Genomic DNA, 12,585 nt, shown 5'->3' on the forward strand with positions numbered 1-12,585 from the left:
TTTTTCTGGAAGTTGCCCTGAATTCAAAGTGCAACTAAAACAAGATGGCGGCCCTGCCATTGTAAACAATGAAAATATAACTAAATGTTTGCTGCTAGTGGTTTTACACAATGAGCTAAGGACAGGCTTCACCTCACTTGTGCAATTTCAGCCCTACTTTCTAGTTCCTCCTTCTGGAGTAAGAGAGCTCTGCATTCGCCCCAAGCTCCTCAACAGAACCTGAAATGGTTCTTTTTGGGAACATCCCTACAGCAGAAGGCTGTTCCTGATTACGGTGAGTTCACACACCTTGAAGAAACTGCCCTTCCTCTCCTGCTCACGGGACGAACTGATCATGCGTGAGGACATCTTGTCTCTTCTCCGCTGAGCCATCTGTGGAAGAGAGAAGGCAATGGATATGAGGAAGAGGCAAAGACAAAAAGAAGACTCATTTAAATTAGACAGAATATGAGGCTGTGTGACATTCCAGATTTAGACTTCTGTCAAGCAATGAAAGCGTTATGAACCCATGAATTCATCCCAACACCTTTTCACCTGGCTTTGATATTAACCTGCACCTGTTTCACCAGCACTAATTTGGGGCTAGTATTTTACAAACGTAGCATCCTTAGGGAGGAAAGGATGGTGGTCAGAGCTCCATTAACAGCAATACAGATATGTTCAAAGTTTTCCCAACAGGTCACTCTGACTCCAAACTCTTGTTTTATTTTTTTAAAAACAAAGTAAAGCTCAGGAACAGACTATCAGTAAGGCACTAAAAGAGTCAGAGGAAGAAAAGTTTATCAGAAGGAGCCATATATCTCGCGCAGTCATTTCGTGTTTTCACCGTTTTGGTCGATTTTTCCCCCAGATATACCAACAGGGTTTCTACACATCTCTTATGACGACATTTCAGATTTTTCCAAACTGAAGCATTCAAATTTCTCAGGCCTTTAAGTCTGATTTATCATCTAAAATCCAAACTTGCCTGTAAACTTATGGCAGATGTTTCAAGGAATGGAGGACAGATGAGGAAGAGGCAGAACAAGGCACAAAGAAGGGACTGACGGAAGGAAAGAAGGAAGAACACAACAAAGAAGGATAAAAGGAAGGATGAAGAAGACAAGGATGCATGTAAGAGGGAAAGGAAGGCTAGAAGGAAAGGATAGAGGGAGGACAAGAAGATAAAAAAAGACATAAGAAAACTGCAGAAAAGGAAGGAATTAGAGCCATGAAGAATAGAAGGAAGCAAGGAAGGAGGGAGGGAAGACAACAAGAAAGGAAAAGAAAATAAATGTGTGAGGGTTGGGGGCTGAGACGATAAGGAACAAAGGAAATAAGGAAAAACTAGGGAAATGTAAGCTCAGCAGGAAAGAAAGACAGAAGACAGACATGTCAAAAATAGTCTGGAGAAAAAAAAAATATATTTTTTTTTTAGCTCATATTTCATTTTCCAATTCTTATCCAGACCTGAAAAATAGAATTACATTCCAGAGAATTTTAGAGTGCATGGGAACCCTGTGAAAAGCGGCTGTCTGCCACAGGAGAGTCAGTTCAGTCCAGTTTATTTCTATGACGCCAGTACACAGCACACATCAGTGAGGAGATAACATCATGCATTAAGGATGCCATTATTTTCTTTATCTTTTAGCTTTCAGCCTCCACCACGAAACATGCTGGAGTTTGGGAATGTAGGCAGCTAATTGCAATCTCTGAAAGCTGCATTCTCCAAGAAATAAACACAAGCTGGACATTTCAATTTAGTCACGCCATTGGTACTAATTGCAGTTGTTTGTATAAGATGCTAAAGATGAACTCCAAATAATAATAATAATAATAATAATAATAATAATAATAATAATAATAATAATAATAATAATTTATTTGAAAAGGCGCCTTTCTGGACACTCAAGGTCACCGTATAAAAAATAGACAGAAACACATCAAAGATAAAAACACATCAATGTGAAAACCAAAATCGAAACACAGAATAAAAAACATTTTTAAAGATACAAAGGCTAGGACAGGGAAATTGACATTAAAGAGCATAGGCAATATTAAACAGAAGAGTTTTGAGTTGAAGGAGTCCAGTTTAGCCTGTTTTACAGTAACTCCTCCCTCCCTAATAACTGTGCTCAGCCTAATAAACATTAATATAAAAGGCTATAAAAAATATCTTTCTTCTTTCTATCCGTATTCAAACAACAAAAAATGTTCGCCACTAGTTGGGCATTTCTTTATGACTGATTTAACTAGACACAAATTGTGAAGATGGCCCTTATAATCCCTTATAAGAGCTTCAAAGGAGGAGAAAAGGAGCCGCCCTTTCTAATTGTTTTTCCCTCGGCTAGGACTGAATGACTAACACTATTGATGTCTACCTTTTCTTCCATAAGTCCCATCCCACCGTCACTCTGTAAACAATGACTTTTAAAGCTCACTCACTTTTTTGGATGATAAACTGGAAATTACCTCTCTACAGCAGCACAATGAACATCTAAATATGGGATCAAGATGTGACTTAAGCACACTTTGAACTTTGACAAAAGAGCTTTCAGGCATAGTTGTTCCATTGTTTTCTGACCTATGTGCAGCTTACAGCCGAATGTGCATTTTTTTTTTAATTCAAATAGTTTCTGTGTGTGTCTGCCTGCTGACAAGCCTACAACTTACTGGTTTTTCCCTAATTAAGACAGTAAAACTACCGCAATTGTGTTATTTCTGCTGTGATTTTTTTCAAAACCTCATTGTCTAAAATGCATCCCATCTCCAACATGTTCAAGGAAACTATAACCAATAACTTCACAAAAAATCACTTCATGAAACGAACCCTTTAAAGACAGTCCTTTTATTCCTCATCTAAAATACACTGTTAGTTCAACTATTAACAGATAATTTACAGTTTCTACCTTATTATATTGTTATTACTTTTTATTTAACCAATTTCCAGGAGAAAAGAAATTGTGCATTACATTACATTGAATATCCTTCAAATGAAACGAGATACCATCGCCTACACACCAACAAGTTCTACAGGATTCCCTCGAGGATTTACAGTACAAAAAAGTACAATCTTTTTTGCCCGAAGCTAAATATAAAGCAGCATTACGGTCACACTCCCTTCTGTTTGAAGGAGAATCTCCATGTGGGCATGGCAGAGTTGGACTCAACACAAATGTCAGATTTAGGAGCTCTTCATTTCTGCTTTATCAGAAACACTCAACATGTTCTACCCAGATGATTATTAATCACCCCCTGAATGTAAAAGTTTATGGATGTCTATATATCCAGAAGGCGTTAAAAGGCCAAAAAACACATACACAGCAAAAGGAACCAAAGCCACATCAGTTTGATGCAATAAGGTTGCAGCCTTGTTGTTGAGCTGAATGGTTGCTTCACAGATAAAGATGTCATGTAGTTTTATCAATGTTCTGTTCAGCACATCCTGTACAGTCACAAGGAAAAATAGCCCAGCCCATGATTTCCAAGCTTGTAGAACCTGCTTTTTTGCAGCAATACGTCATTGTCTGTTTTACTGCTTCAGTCGCTCACATCAATGCAGAGGACTTTTGGTCCCCTCTTCTTCATAACGTTGCTTTAATGCACTGAGGTTTGAAGACATCTGTTTCCGCATTGCTCTCTGAGGGTCCCACCTCAGCATTTCAGTCAGGTTGAGTTTTGGACTTTGACTGGGCCAGTGCAGCACCTAGATTCAAGAGCAGCGACAGACACGCTCACCGAGGGAAGTTGTTGTCAATCCGCTGAACATTCTGACCTGCTGGTTCGCATAAATCCAAAAACCTTTGACCACCACTACTTTCATTAATGCCATCTGTGGTCAGTTTGAGATGCTCCTCCAAAAGTTAAAATGATTGTACACCGACAAACCTCAGACTGGCAGATGTCCGCTTTGCAAAGACCCGCCCTACTCTCTTTCTGATTGGCTAATGCCCTGGCTCTGCTAGGTTCATTGGTTGAGGGCAGCTTCTGTTTAAAACCTTGACTAAAAAGTGTAAACTGAACTTTTTGCGCTTGTTTTCCAATTGATGGAAATCCGTTGCAGCGATGGAGAACTTTAACCCATGATTTAGATGTAACTTTGTTAGAAAATGTACCTAATTTCACACGTAACATATCCCTCTTGATGTATAATAATGGACCTTAAGCATTGAAACGGTCTGACTCGTTCCCAAGCCTGAGCAGACCAAACGAAGATGTGATGGCTCCACTTTCAAATGTTGACAGAAATCCAGTGGTCTAATATTTAGATGTCGAAAAAGCATGATTTCAAATTATTTTCTAGCCAACACACAGTTGGACACTAAAGTAGAACATGTGCTTGAATTCAGTGTAATCTCATTGTAGAAACAGTTTCCTGCAACATCTTGTGCACAGATGAGATCAGTTTGTTAGTCTGTACGATGTGAACACAGTAAAGTTAAGTGGAGGCAGCAAAAGTAATTAAAATCAAATGTTAGCGTAAAGTAGAATGTTATTGTCAAAGATTCTGTTTTCCTCTAGAACTTCTGCTGCTGAAACACAGTGCTCAATGTGTTTGACTGAAGATACTATCGAGTACATTTCTGGAGGGTTGGTCCTCTATAGATCCGACCAATTCCTAACTGCGATCTTCTACCTGTGAAAATGTAGCCATAGTTTGAATTCTTGACCCTTGAGTCAGGGTTAATGCAGAACACAGCATTAGTCTCCTGTGCGACCAGTACCAGCACTAAGCACATTAGCAGATTTCAGTGGATATGGGAAAAACAACCTCTCAGCCAGGACAAGGGAAGGAGATTTATGCCTCTGACTAGAAACCTAGACAAAAATAAACATTTAGATTAGTGACTGATGTGTCCCTATGACCAGTCTACAGATATATGCAACTTTTAATTAGTGTGGAATCAATAAATGCAACCCAACTCTGTAAACCAGACCATGCAGGGAGGATCCTAAGAGCAGCTGACTCCAGATCAGTTTGTTTGGCAATATATCAAACAGCTCATTTTAATCGCAGCTGTAATCGGCAAGCTGCAACAATGGTATAAAGTGAGGGATTAAAAAAGTTACTGTAATGCATACGTATTATATTATATTATATATATATATATATATATATATATATATATATATATATATATATATATATATATATATATATATATATATATATATATATATATAAATAAATAAATAAACACACACTTTACATACTGCATATTAAAACAATGTTAAGCATGTAAGATATAAATATACATGTTCATAGCTTATATAAGTGCACTTATGCTAACCATAATATAAGCGTGAAATTAATTCAAATATTGTAAAACATTAAAATGTTATTTTGAAAAAACAACACTGCCTGCTTCTTCCTGTCTGGCTGTGAAGCTGCTAGTGGCTACAGTGCTGCACTGCTCTCAGGAGGGAAGGAAAACTAGAGACAACGGCATAATTGACGACTTTTTTAAACAAACAGCTGTAGATAAATATAAGAAACAGCTGAAAAATAACCTACTGGAATACATAAAAGTATAATTGTAACACAACATTGACCATCTCGACATAGACGCTATATTCTCATCCTACATCTCTTTAAAAAAACGTTGATATGTTATGGAGGTTGTACTGAAACAGTAATTTACGTCTGGCATTATTAAAGTATATCTGATTCTGATATTTGTAAAATTTCGATATATTGCCCAGCCCTCAACGCTGTCTCACAGACACACTGCAGCTGCCTCAGTCGGAAAGTCATGCAGTCGGAGCAGATGAAAAACCCACTTCACTCCATGTTCACACTGCAAATGTATCACACATGTGCAAAGCTGCCAGTGATTCCACCATGGAATACAAAGTGGGATATAAATATAATGTAAATACAGTTCTTGATCGAGTCTCCTTTCTTCTCTGAAACTGCACTAAAATAATTCCCTGAATTAGGGCTGGACTATTTAGCGAAAAAAAGCACATAGATAAAATAGAAATCATATTGATCGGTATCGATAATTATCAAAAAATTCTAAACATATATTTTTAGTGCTGCCTTGGCCATTTTATGCTGTTGCTTAGTGACCTACTTTTAGATATAGAAAACACAAACACTGAATTCAAACTCAACCCTTCATTCAACCAACTTCCTCTTTGAAGTGGGCGGAGCTTGGTTCCTGGGTGTGCGTCTCTGATTGGTTGGGACGATGTAATGACAGTAGTATTAACTTACATTATAGGCTGGATTGCAAAAGTTAGGAAAAATGTTCTTCTATTGAACCTTTTATTTATCCTATATTTTTCTATTGCACCACATATCTATCGACCAAAGACTTTTTTAAAACTATTATCACCATTATCATTATATATTTCTCCCAAAGGCAATTATTAGGGGTGTAAATTGACGGCTTTATCACTATATGAGGTTAAATCGATTTGTTAGGATGATGATATATTTGCCGATATAACAAAGCCTGTTACTATTATTTACATATATATTAAGTCACAAATAAAAACAAATATAATTTCACCTTTTTATTTCCAAGCAGGTATTTAAATAAAAAAATGCATTGTTCTAATTTTAAAATAATAATAATAATAATGATAGATCACCGTTTCACATTAGTCTAATGTAGGGCGGGGCGATATGGCTTAAAAATAAAATCTCCAATGTTATTATATCAAATCTGATTCATCACTTTTTTCCTCCTTTTGTTTCACAAAAAGAAATTAAAGAAATGACTTAAAAACTTGTTTCTATTTCAAGCATTTCTTCTGGGAGTCGACCTGAATTTAAAGTGGAACTAAACACAAGCTGTGAAACACGCTAGTAAAAAAAAAAAAAAAAAAAAGATGGCGGCCCTGACGTTGTAAACTATGAAAATATAAATAAATGTTTGCTGCTAGTGGGGTTACACAATGAGTACACAGGTTTCACTTCACCTGTGTAACTTCAAACTAACTTAAAAAATAAGTAAATGAGTAAATGAATGTGCCTCATATTATAGTAAAAAAAGTTTCACCTTTACAATATTTTGAAAATACATTTTCCTAAAGATATATTCAGCATTGCATGCTATTCGCTTCATGGAACCAAAATAAAATTCCAATTTTCCAAGATAAAATCTTAAAAAATTATAAAATCAAATTAATCCATTAAATCAATGCATCACCCAGCTCTAATCTAATGCCTTGTGAATCTTAAAATAAAGGTAGATCTTAAAAAGGGCGATAAGGATTGACATTTTCATTTTCCATTAATGTTAAATGGATCGTTAATCATTTATTGATTTGGATCGATGTATTGTAACACCCCTAGTAATTATCCTCTTGTGACAAAATATTTTTTGTTATTCCAAGATAACAAGATACTTAGCCCTTTATCCTGAGATAGAAATGAACATTTATAGAGGGATGGGGGTCGGCTTTGATAAACAACAGTAACAAATACGTTCTTCTAACAGCAGCAGACATTTCCTATTAAACCTGACCTGAAAACCTGATTTTGTTGTACTTTTTTGTGTTAATACAGTGAAACTGTTGCGTTTCTACATAAGTGAATCATACTTTGAGAATCTTCTACTGTCACTTCCCTGAAAGCATTAACACGTAGTGATGAACTGACCGGGAACGCAGCATACACAGGCAATACCAGTACAACAAGTTCCAGTATGGCACTTGCTTTGACTTAAAGTTAGCTATTTGAAGTAGCAGTGAAGTTTTTAAAAAATGCGAGACAGCCATAAATGAAGCAGTTTTTTTTCTGTGGTGTTTTGAGATAGAAACATCATGACAGTGAGGGGGGATCAGCCAGAGGAAGCTTTGTGCCTGCTAGATTCATTGCCAGTGTGAACACAGAGGAAGCAGGTCAGATTCCAGCTGGGAGGGACTGCTGAGCCTCGGCCCCCTGTCCGCCACCTGCTGCTCATTGAGAAACGCAAGAGTAATGAATGTTTTCACAAGTCTGGACCAACTATGGAGCACAGGAGCAGCACCCCCATGACAAACAGGCCCAGGGAGAGACGAAGGGCCCCAAAACCTCAACCCAGCACCGCAGGCATGTCCCTCGGTTTAGGCCGAGCACGGAGCCCACACAAACTCTCCGGCAGCAAGTCGGCCCAGCACAGAGGAGGGGAAAGCCCATTCCCCATATTCCTGGAGCCCCCCGAACCATTCCATGGCCAACCCCATGGAATGGTTCGGATTCTATCAAAAAATGATAGAATCATTTTTTGATGATAATGCTGGGGGTTTTTGTCAAAATAGACAGATGGCTCCCCTGTGTGTGCCTTGCTGTTGGTCACTGCCAGTGTTGTTTTCCTTTGTGTTTATTTCATTGAGTAACATGGTGAATGTAAAGTCTCTGTAAAATATTGTCAGACTCTCCAACTTTCTGACAGAGACCTAGCAATATTGAACTAAGCTGGAAATAAGGCTTTGCCCCTTTTGCCTGTTCCGGGTCCTGACTCCACCAACTCTGCAAAAGCGCGTGTCTGTTGCCAGGTGTATCAAAGCGGTTTCCTGGTGAACCTGAAGGTATCCTTTGCAAGTTTTTGGGGTTTTTTTTGGGGTAGGGGGGGGGTTTAGCCTGTTATTCTTAGAGCATGGAGAGGTGCTTTGCTTCCCTATCTCTCCGTGTTTTCTGGGACTTGTTGATGCCTGCCTGGTGCCTAACATCATTCCAGCCCTGGAAGCCTGTGCTCCTTGTCCCCACCGGAGTGGTGGGAATTTACGAAACTTACGGTCCCTGTGTCACGGTTCCAGGACTTCTAACTGGTTGCACCACTGCCTTTCAGGATTGGTCTGGTTAATGCTTGGTCCCTAGTGAATGAAGCTTTTACCCTGAAGGAGTTCATCTTTTCCTGAGGGTTGGATTTTCTGTGTGAGAGAACGACTTCGCTGAGCACCTGTGAGTGCTGCGTCTTTCCTGAACTTTTACCTCAACATTTTGGCTATTTTAACTCCCGTGGACGTCGCGTTACATAAAAGCAGCCATCACCAATGTTGTCATTCTCCAGCTTTGAACTGAGTGATGGAATTGGGCTGCTCCCACAAAGTGCAGTGGTGTATCACCCACTTACAATAAATAAGGACATTACCATGGCTTTTTTAACAGTTTATCAGTTTTTAACCAGAACTGTAAATTGTTCTGGTTAAAACTTTTTATGTGACCAGACTAGGGGTCAGTTCTTCGTACGTTGCTTAAAACATCCAGGATCAAATGAGACATCCAAGATGATTTCATCCGGCTAATCATGATCCGGCTAATTGGGTTCTTCGAACACACCTGTTGTTTACGATTAGTATGACTGGATTGAGTTATCTGAGACAACTGCGTGCTCATGCGTTTGTTTAAAAGGGGAAATGTATCGATAGTAGAAACAATGATCAGCAGTGCTGCTATTGGCTGTTCAGCATGGCCAAACAACGCCCACAGTTTTTTTCCCAGCAGAACAAGAGCTTTTAAAAGAAGGTTATGCCGAATTTGAGTCAATTAAAACGACAGGTAACACCTCAAAGTCTGCTAAAACCAGGAGGGCTGGCAAACAGCAGCAGACAAATTAAATTGTAAATACTGTCCATGATAGATGTGTCTATCACTTTCTACAGTATATATTTATATTTAGAGTAAATTCTAATACACCATTTTACACATAGTATTACTGACTTTACATAACTATCTCTTACTGCAGGCAAAAGATGACTTGCTGACTTTTCTTTATAAATAATTGTTTAAATAAAACAACAGGAACAAAGCATTATTTGTTTCGTCTTTTATTGAACATAAAAAAAATGGTGTTCCACAATTCTGTCCCTTCCTCTGCCACTAGGTGGTCCAACTGCGCTGGCTAGACACAGACTTCCCTATCCCCTCCGCTACGATCTAATCCTGTTTGCATGAAATAAACTTGCTTGGGAGCAGGCTCAACTTTGCACACATGTTGCTATGACAACAAGTCCGGGATAAGTTTCGAAGAACCAAACGATCCAAGATCATGCCAAATCGTCAACAATAAAATCCAGCTAACTGAGTTAGCGACGTACGAAGAATGGACCCCTGGGCTGTAACTAATGTTTATTTCAATAATCGATTAATCATTGAGTATTTTCACAATTAATCAATAAACCAGACAAAAAAAAGTATTGTTTCATTTCCACTTCAAATGTTCTATTTAGGGAAAAAAGGACTGACAGAGCTGATAAGCTCACATAAAACAAGTTGCTACTTAGGAGTTCTGTTACAATAATATTGGGGTAATAAATAATTTTGCTTCAAATAAAGAAGTTTATGTTAACTAGATGGTAAGTCAATCATTTAATAAATGAAATCAATCAAAGTTGTCCATATGAACAGCGATTTAACACAACAAAAGTGAAGCTGTAAAACTGGTGTCACTGCAGTTTGGTTGAACCTCACCCTGATGTTTTGATTACCTCGTCCTCAGTAAGTGAGGCAGCATTGGAGGAATCTTTAGAACCTGCAAAGTGTTTGAACTGTTTAGAGGCAGTAGAGCTTTCTGAGTTATCTAAAATTTTAGCTTCATCTAAACCTTCTACCTGTATGTTTAAGGACATATTCCCTTTGATCAGTGGCACTATTTTAGACATGATTAATCTATCCTTAGTAAATGGATATGTACCACAGGTTTTTAAAGTAGCTGTTATTAAACCTTTACTTAAGAAACCATCTCTTGATCAAGATGAGTTAGTAAACTACAGACCTATATCTAATCTTCTTTTCTTATCTAAAATTCTTGAGAAAGTAGTTGCTAATCAACTTTGGGAACATTTACAAAGCAATGACCTACTTGAGGAGTTTCAGTCAGGCTTCAGAGCTCATCATAGCACTGAAACAGCTCTGGTGAAGGTCACTAATGATATTCTCATGGCCTCAGATAATGGACTTGTGTCTGTACTTGTCCTGTTAGATCTCAGTGCTGCATTTGATACAGTTGATCACAATATTCTCCTACAAAGACTTGAGCATACTGTAGGGATTAAGGGGAAAGCATTAGGCTGGTTTAAATCTTATCTGTCGGACAGATTCCAGTTTGTTCATGTTAATAATAAATCTTCCTCAAACTCTAGGGTCACTTGTGGAGTACCACAGGGTTCAGTCCTTGGACCAATTCTCTTTACTATATATATGCTTCAGATCGGCAAAATTATCAGACAGTATGGGATTAATTTCCACTGTTATGCTGATGATACTCAGCTATATTTATCCATAAATCCTGATGAATCCAATCAATTACTTCGACTGCAGTCATGTCTTGATGACATCAAAAGCTGGATGACTTTAAATTTCCTGCATCTAAATTCTGACAAGACCGAAGTTGTAATCTTTGGGCCAGAGTCCTCAAAAAATAAACCCTCTTAACCAATCACTTAATCTGGGTGGCATTAACTTGGCCTCTGGTAATAAAGTAAAAAATCTTGGTGTTATTTTTGACCAAGACATGTCATTTAAATCCCATATTAAACAGGTTTCCAGAGTTTCCTTTTTTCACCTCTGGAATATCGCCAAAATTAGAAACATTCTGTCCAGGAGTGATGCTGAAAAACTAGTCCATGCATTTGTTACTTCAAGGCTGGAATATTGTAATTCTTAACTATCAGGAAGTCCACAAAATGCAGTTCAAAGCCTTCAGCTGATCCAAAATGCTGCAGCAAGAGTTCTGATGAAAATCAACATGCGGGATCATATTTCTCCAATTTTAGCTTCCCTTCATTGGCTTCCTGTTAAATCAAGAATAGAATTTAAAATTCTTCTTCTAACGTATAAAGCCCTTAATAATCAAGCTCCATTATATATCAGAGCTCTGATTACCCCGTATGTTCCTAACAGAGCACTTCGCTCTCAGACTGCAGGTCTGCTGGTGGTTCCTAGAGTCTCTAAAAGTGGAATGGGAGGCAGATCCTTTAGTTATCAGGCTCCTCTCCTGTGAAACCAACTCCCAGTTTTGGTCCGTGAGGCAGACACCCTGTCTACTTTTAAGACTAATCTTAAAACTTTCCTTTTTGACAAAGCTTATAACTAGAGTGCAGGGTTTCCCGCAGCGCTATCTTGGCGAGGCGGCCGCCTCGCCAAACTCAGGCTACCGCCTCGCCAACGTTCCAAAAAAACCAAAAAAAACGAACTCATGCTTGCATGTTAATGTGACGTTAACACCTGTTTTTTTGTTGTTGCTTTCGCGCGTGCGTGAATGGCAGGGAAAAAACACATGGATATACCCCGCGGCCCCACGCGCAAAACTTGTCGTCTCCTCCCCCCAGCTCCGCGAGTCAGTCCGCAGCCCCCCCCCCCCCGCCGCACCGCGAGTCGGTCCGCGAACTTGTCTCTCTGCCCCCTCCCCCCCCCCCCCCCCCCCCGCGCAAAACGTGTCGTCGTCGTCCCACCCCCCCACCCCCAACTCACCGCCTCGCCTAAGCAAATTCCTGCGGGGAACACTGAGAGTGGCTCATGTTACTCTGAGCTACCTTTACAGTTTTACTGCTATAGGCTTAGGCTACTGAAGGATATCAGGATCTAATTTTCTCACTCTATAGAGTTCTACTGTTCTTCAATTATGCATTATGTGTTGTCATTTCTGCTTTAACTTTCTGTTCTCTCTCTTT

General features: G+C 38.8%; 1 protein-coding gene across 1 annotated transcript in view; it reads right to left on the reverse strand.

Moving 5' to 3' along the window:
- The window catches only part of LOC105919389 (ras and Rab interactor 2), a 52,062-nt gene that overhangs the window by 34,212 nt on the left and 5,265 nt on the right, over positions 1-12,585 (reverse strand). The window contains exon 2 of the mRNA XM_036130658.1: positions 289-372. Within this exon, the coding sequence (XP_035986551.1) occupies positions 289-372 (84 nt within the window). The remainder of the gene's footprint in view (positions 1-288; positions 373-12,585) is intronic.

This window comes from Fundulus heteroclitus, unplaced genomic scaffold, assembly GCF_011125445.2.
Source record: "Fundulus heteroclitus isolate FHET01 unplaced genomic scaffold, MU-UCD_Fhet_4.1 scaffold_37, whole genome shotgun sequence".
In the NCBI taxonomy this organism is placed as follows: domain Eukaryota; kingdom Metazoa; phylum Chordata; class Actinopteri; order Cyprinodontiformes; family Fundulidae; genus Fundulus; species Fundulus heteroclitus.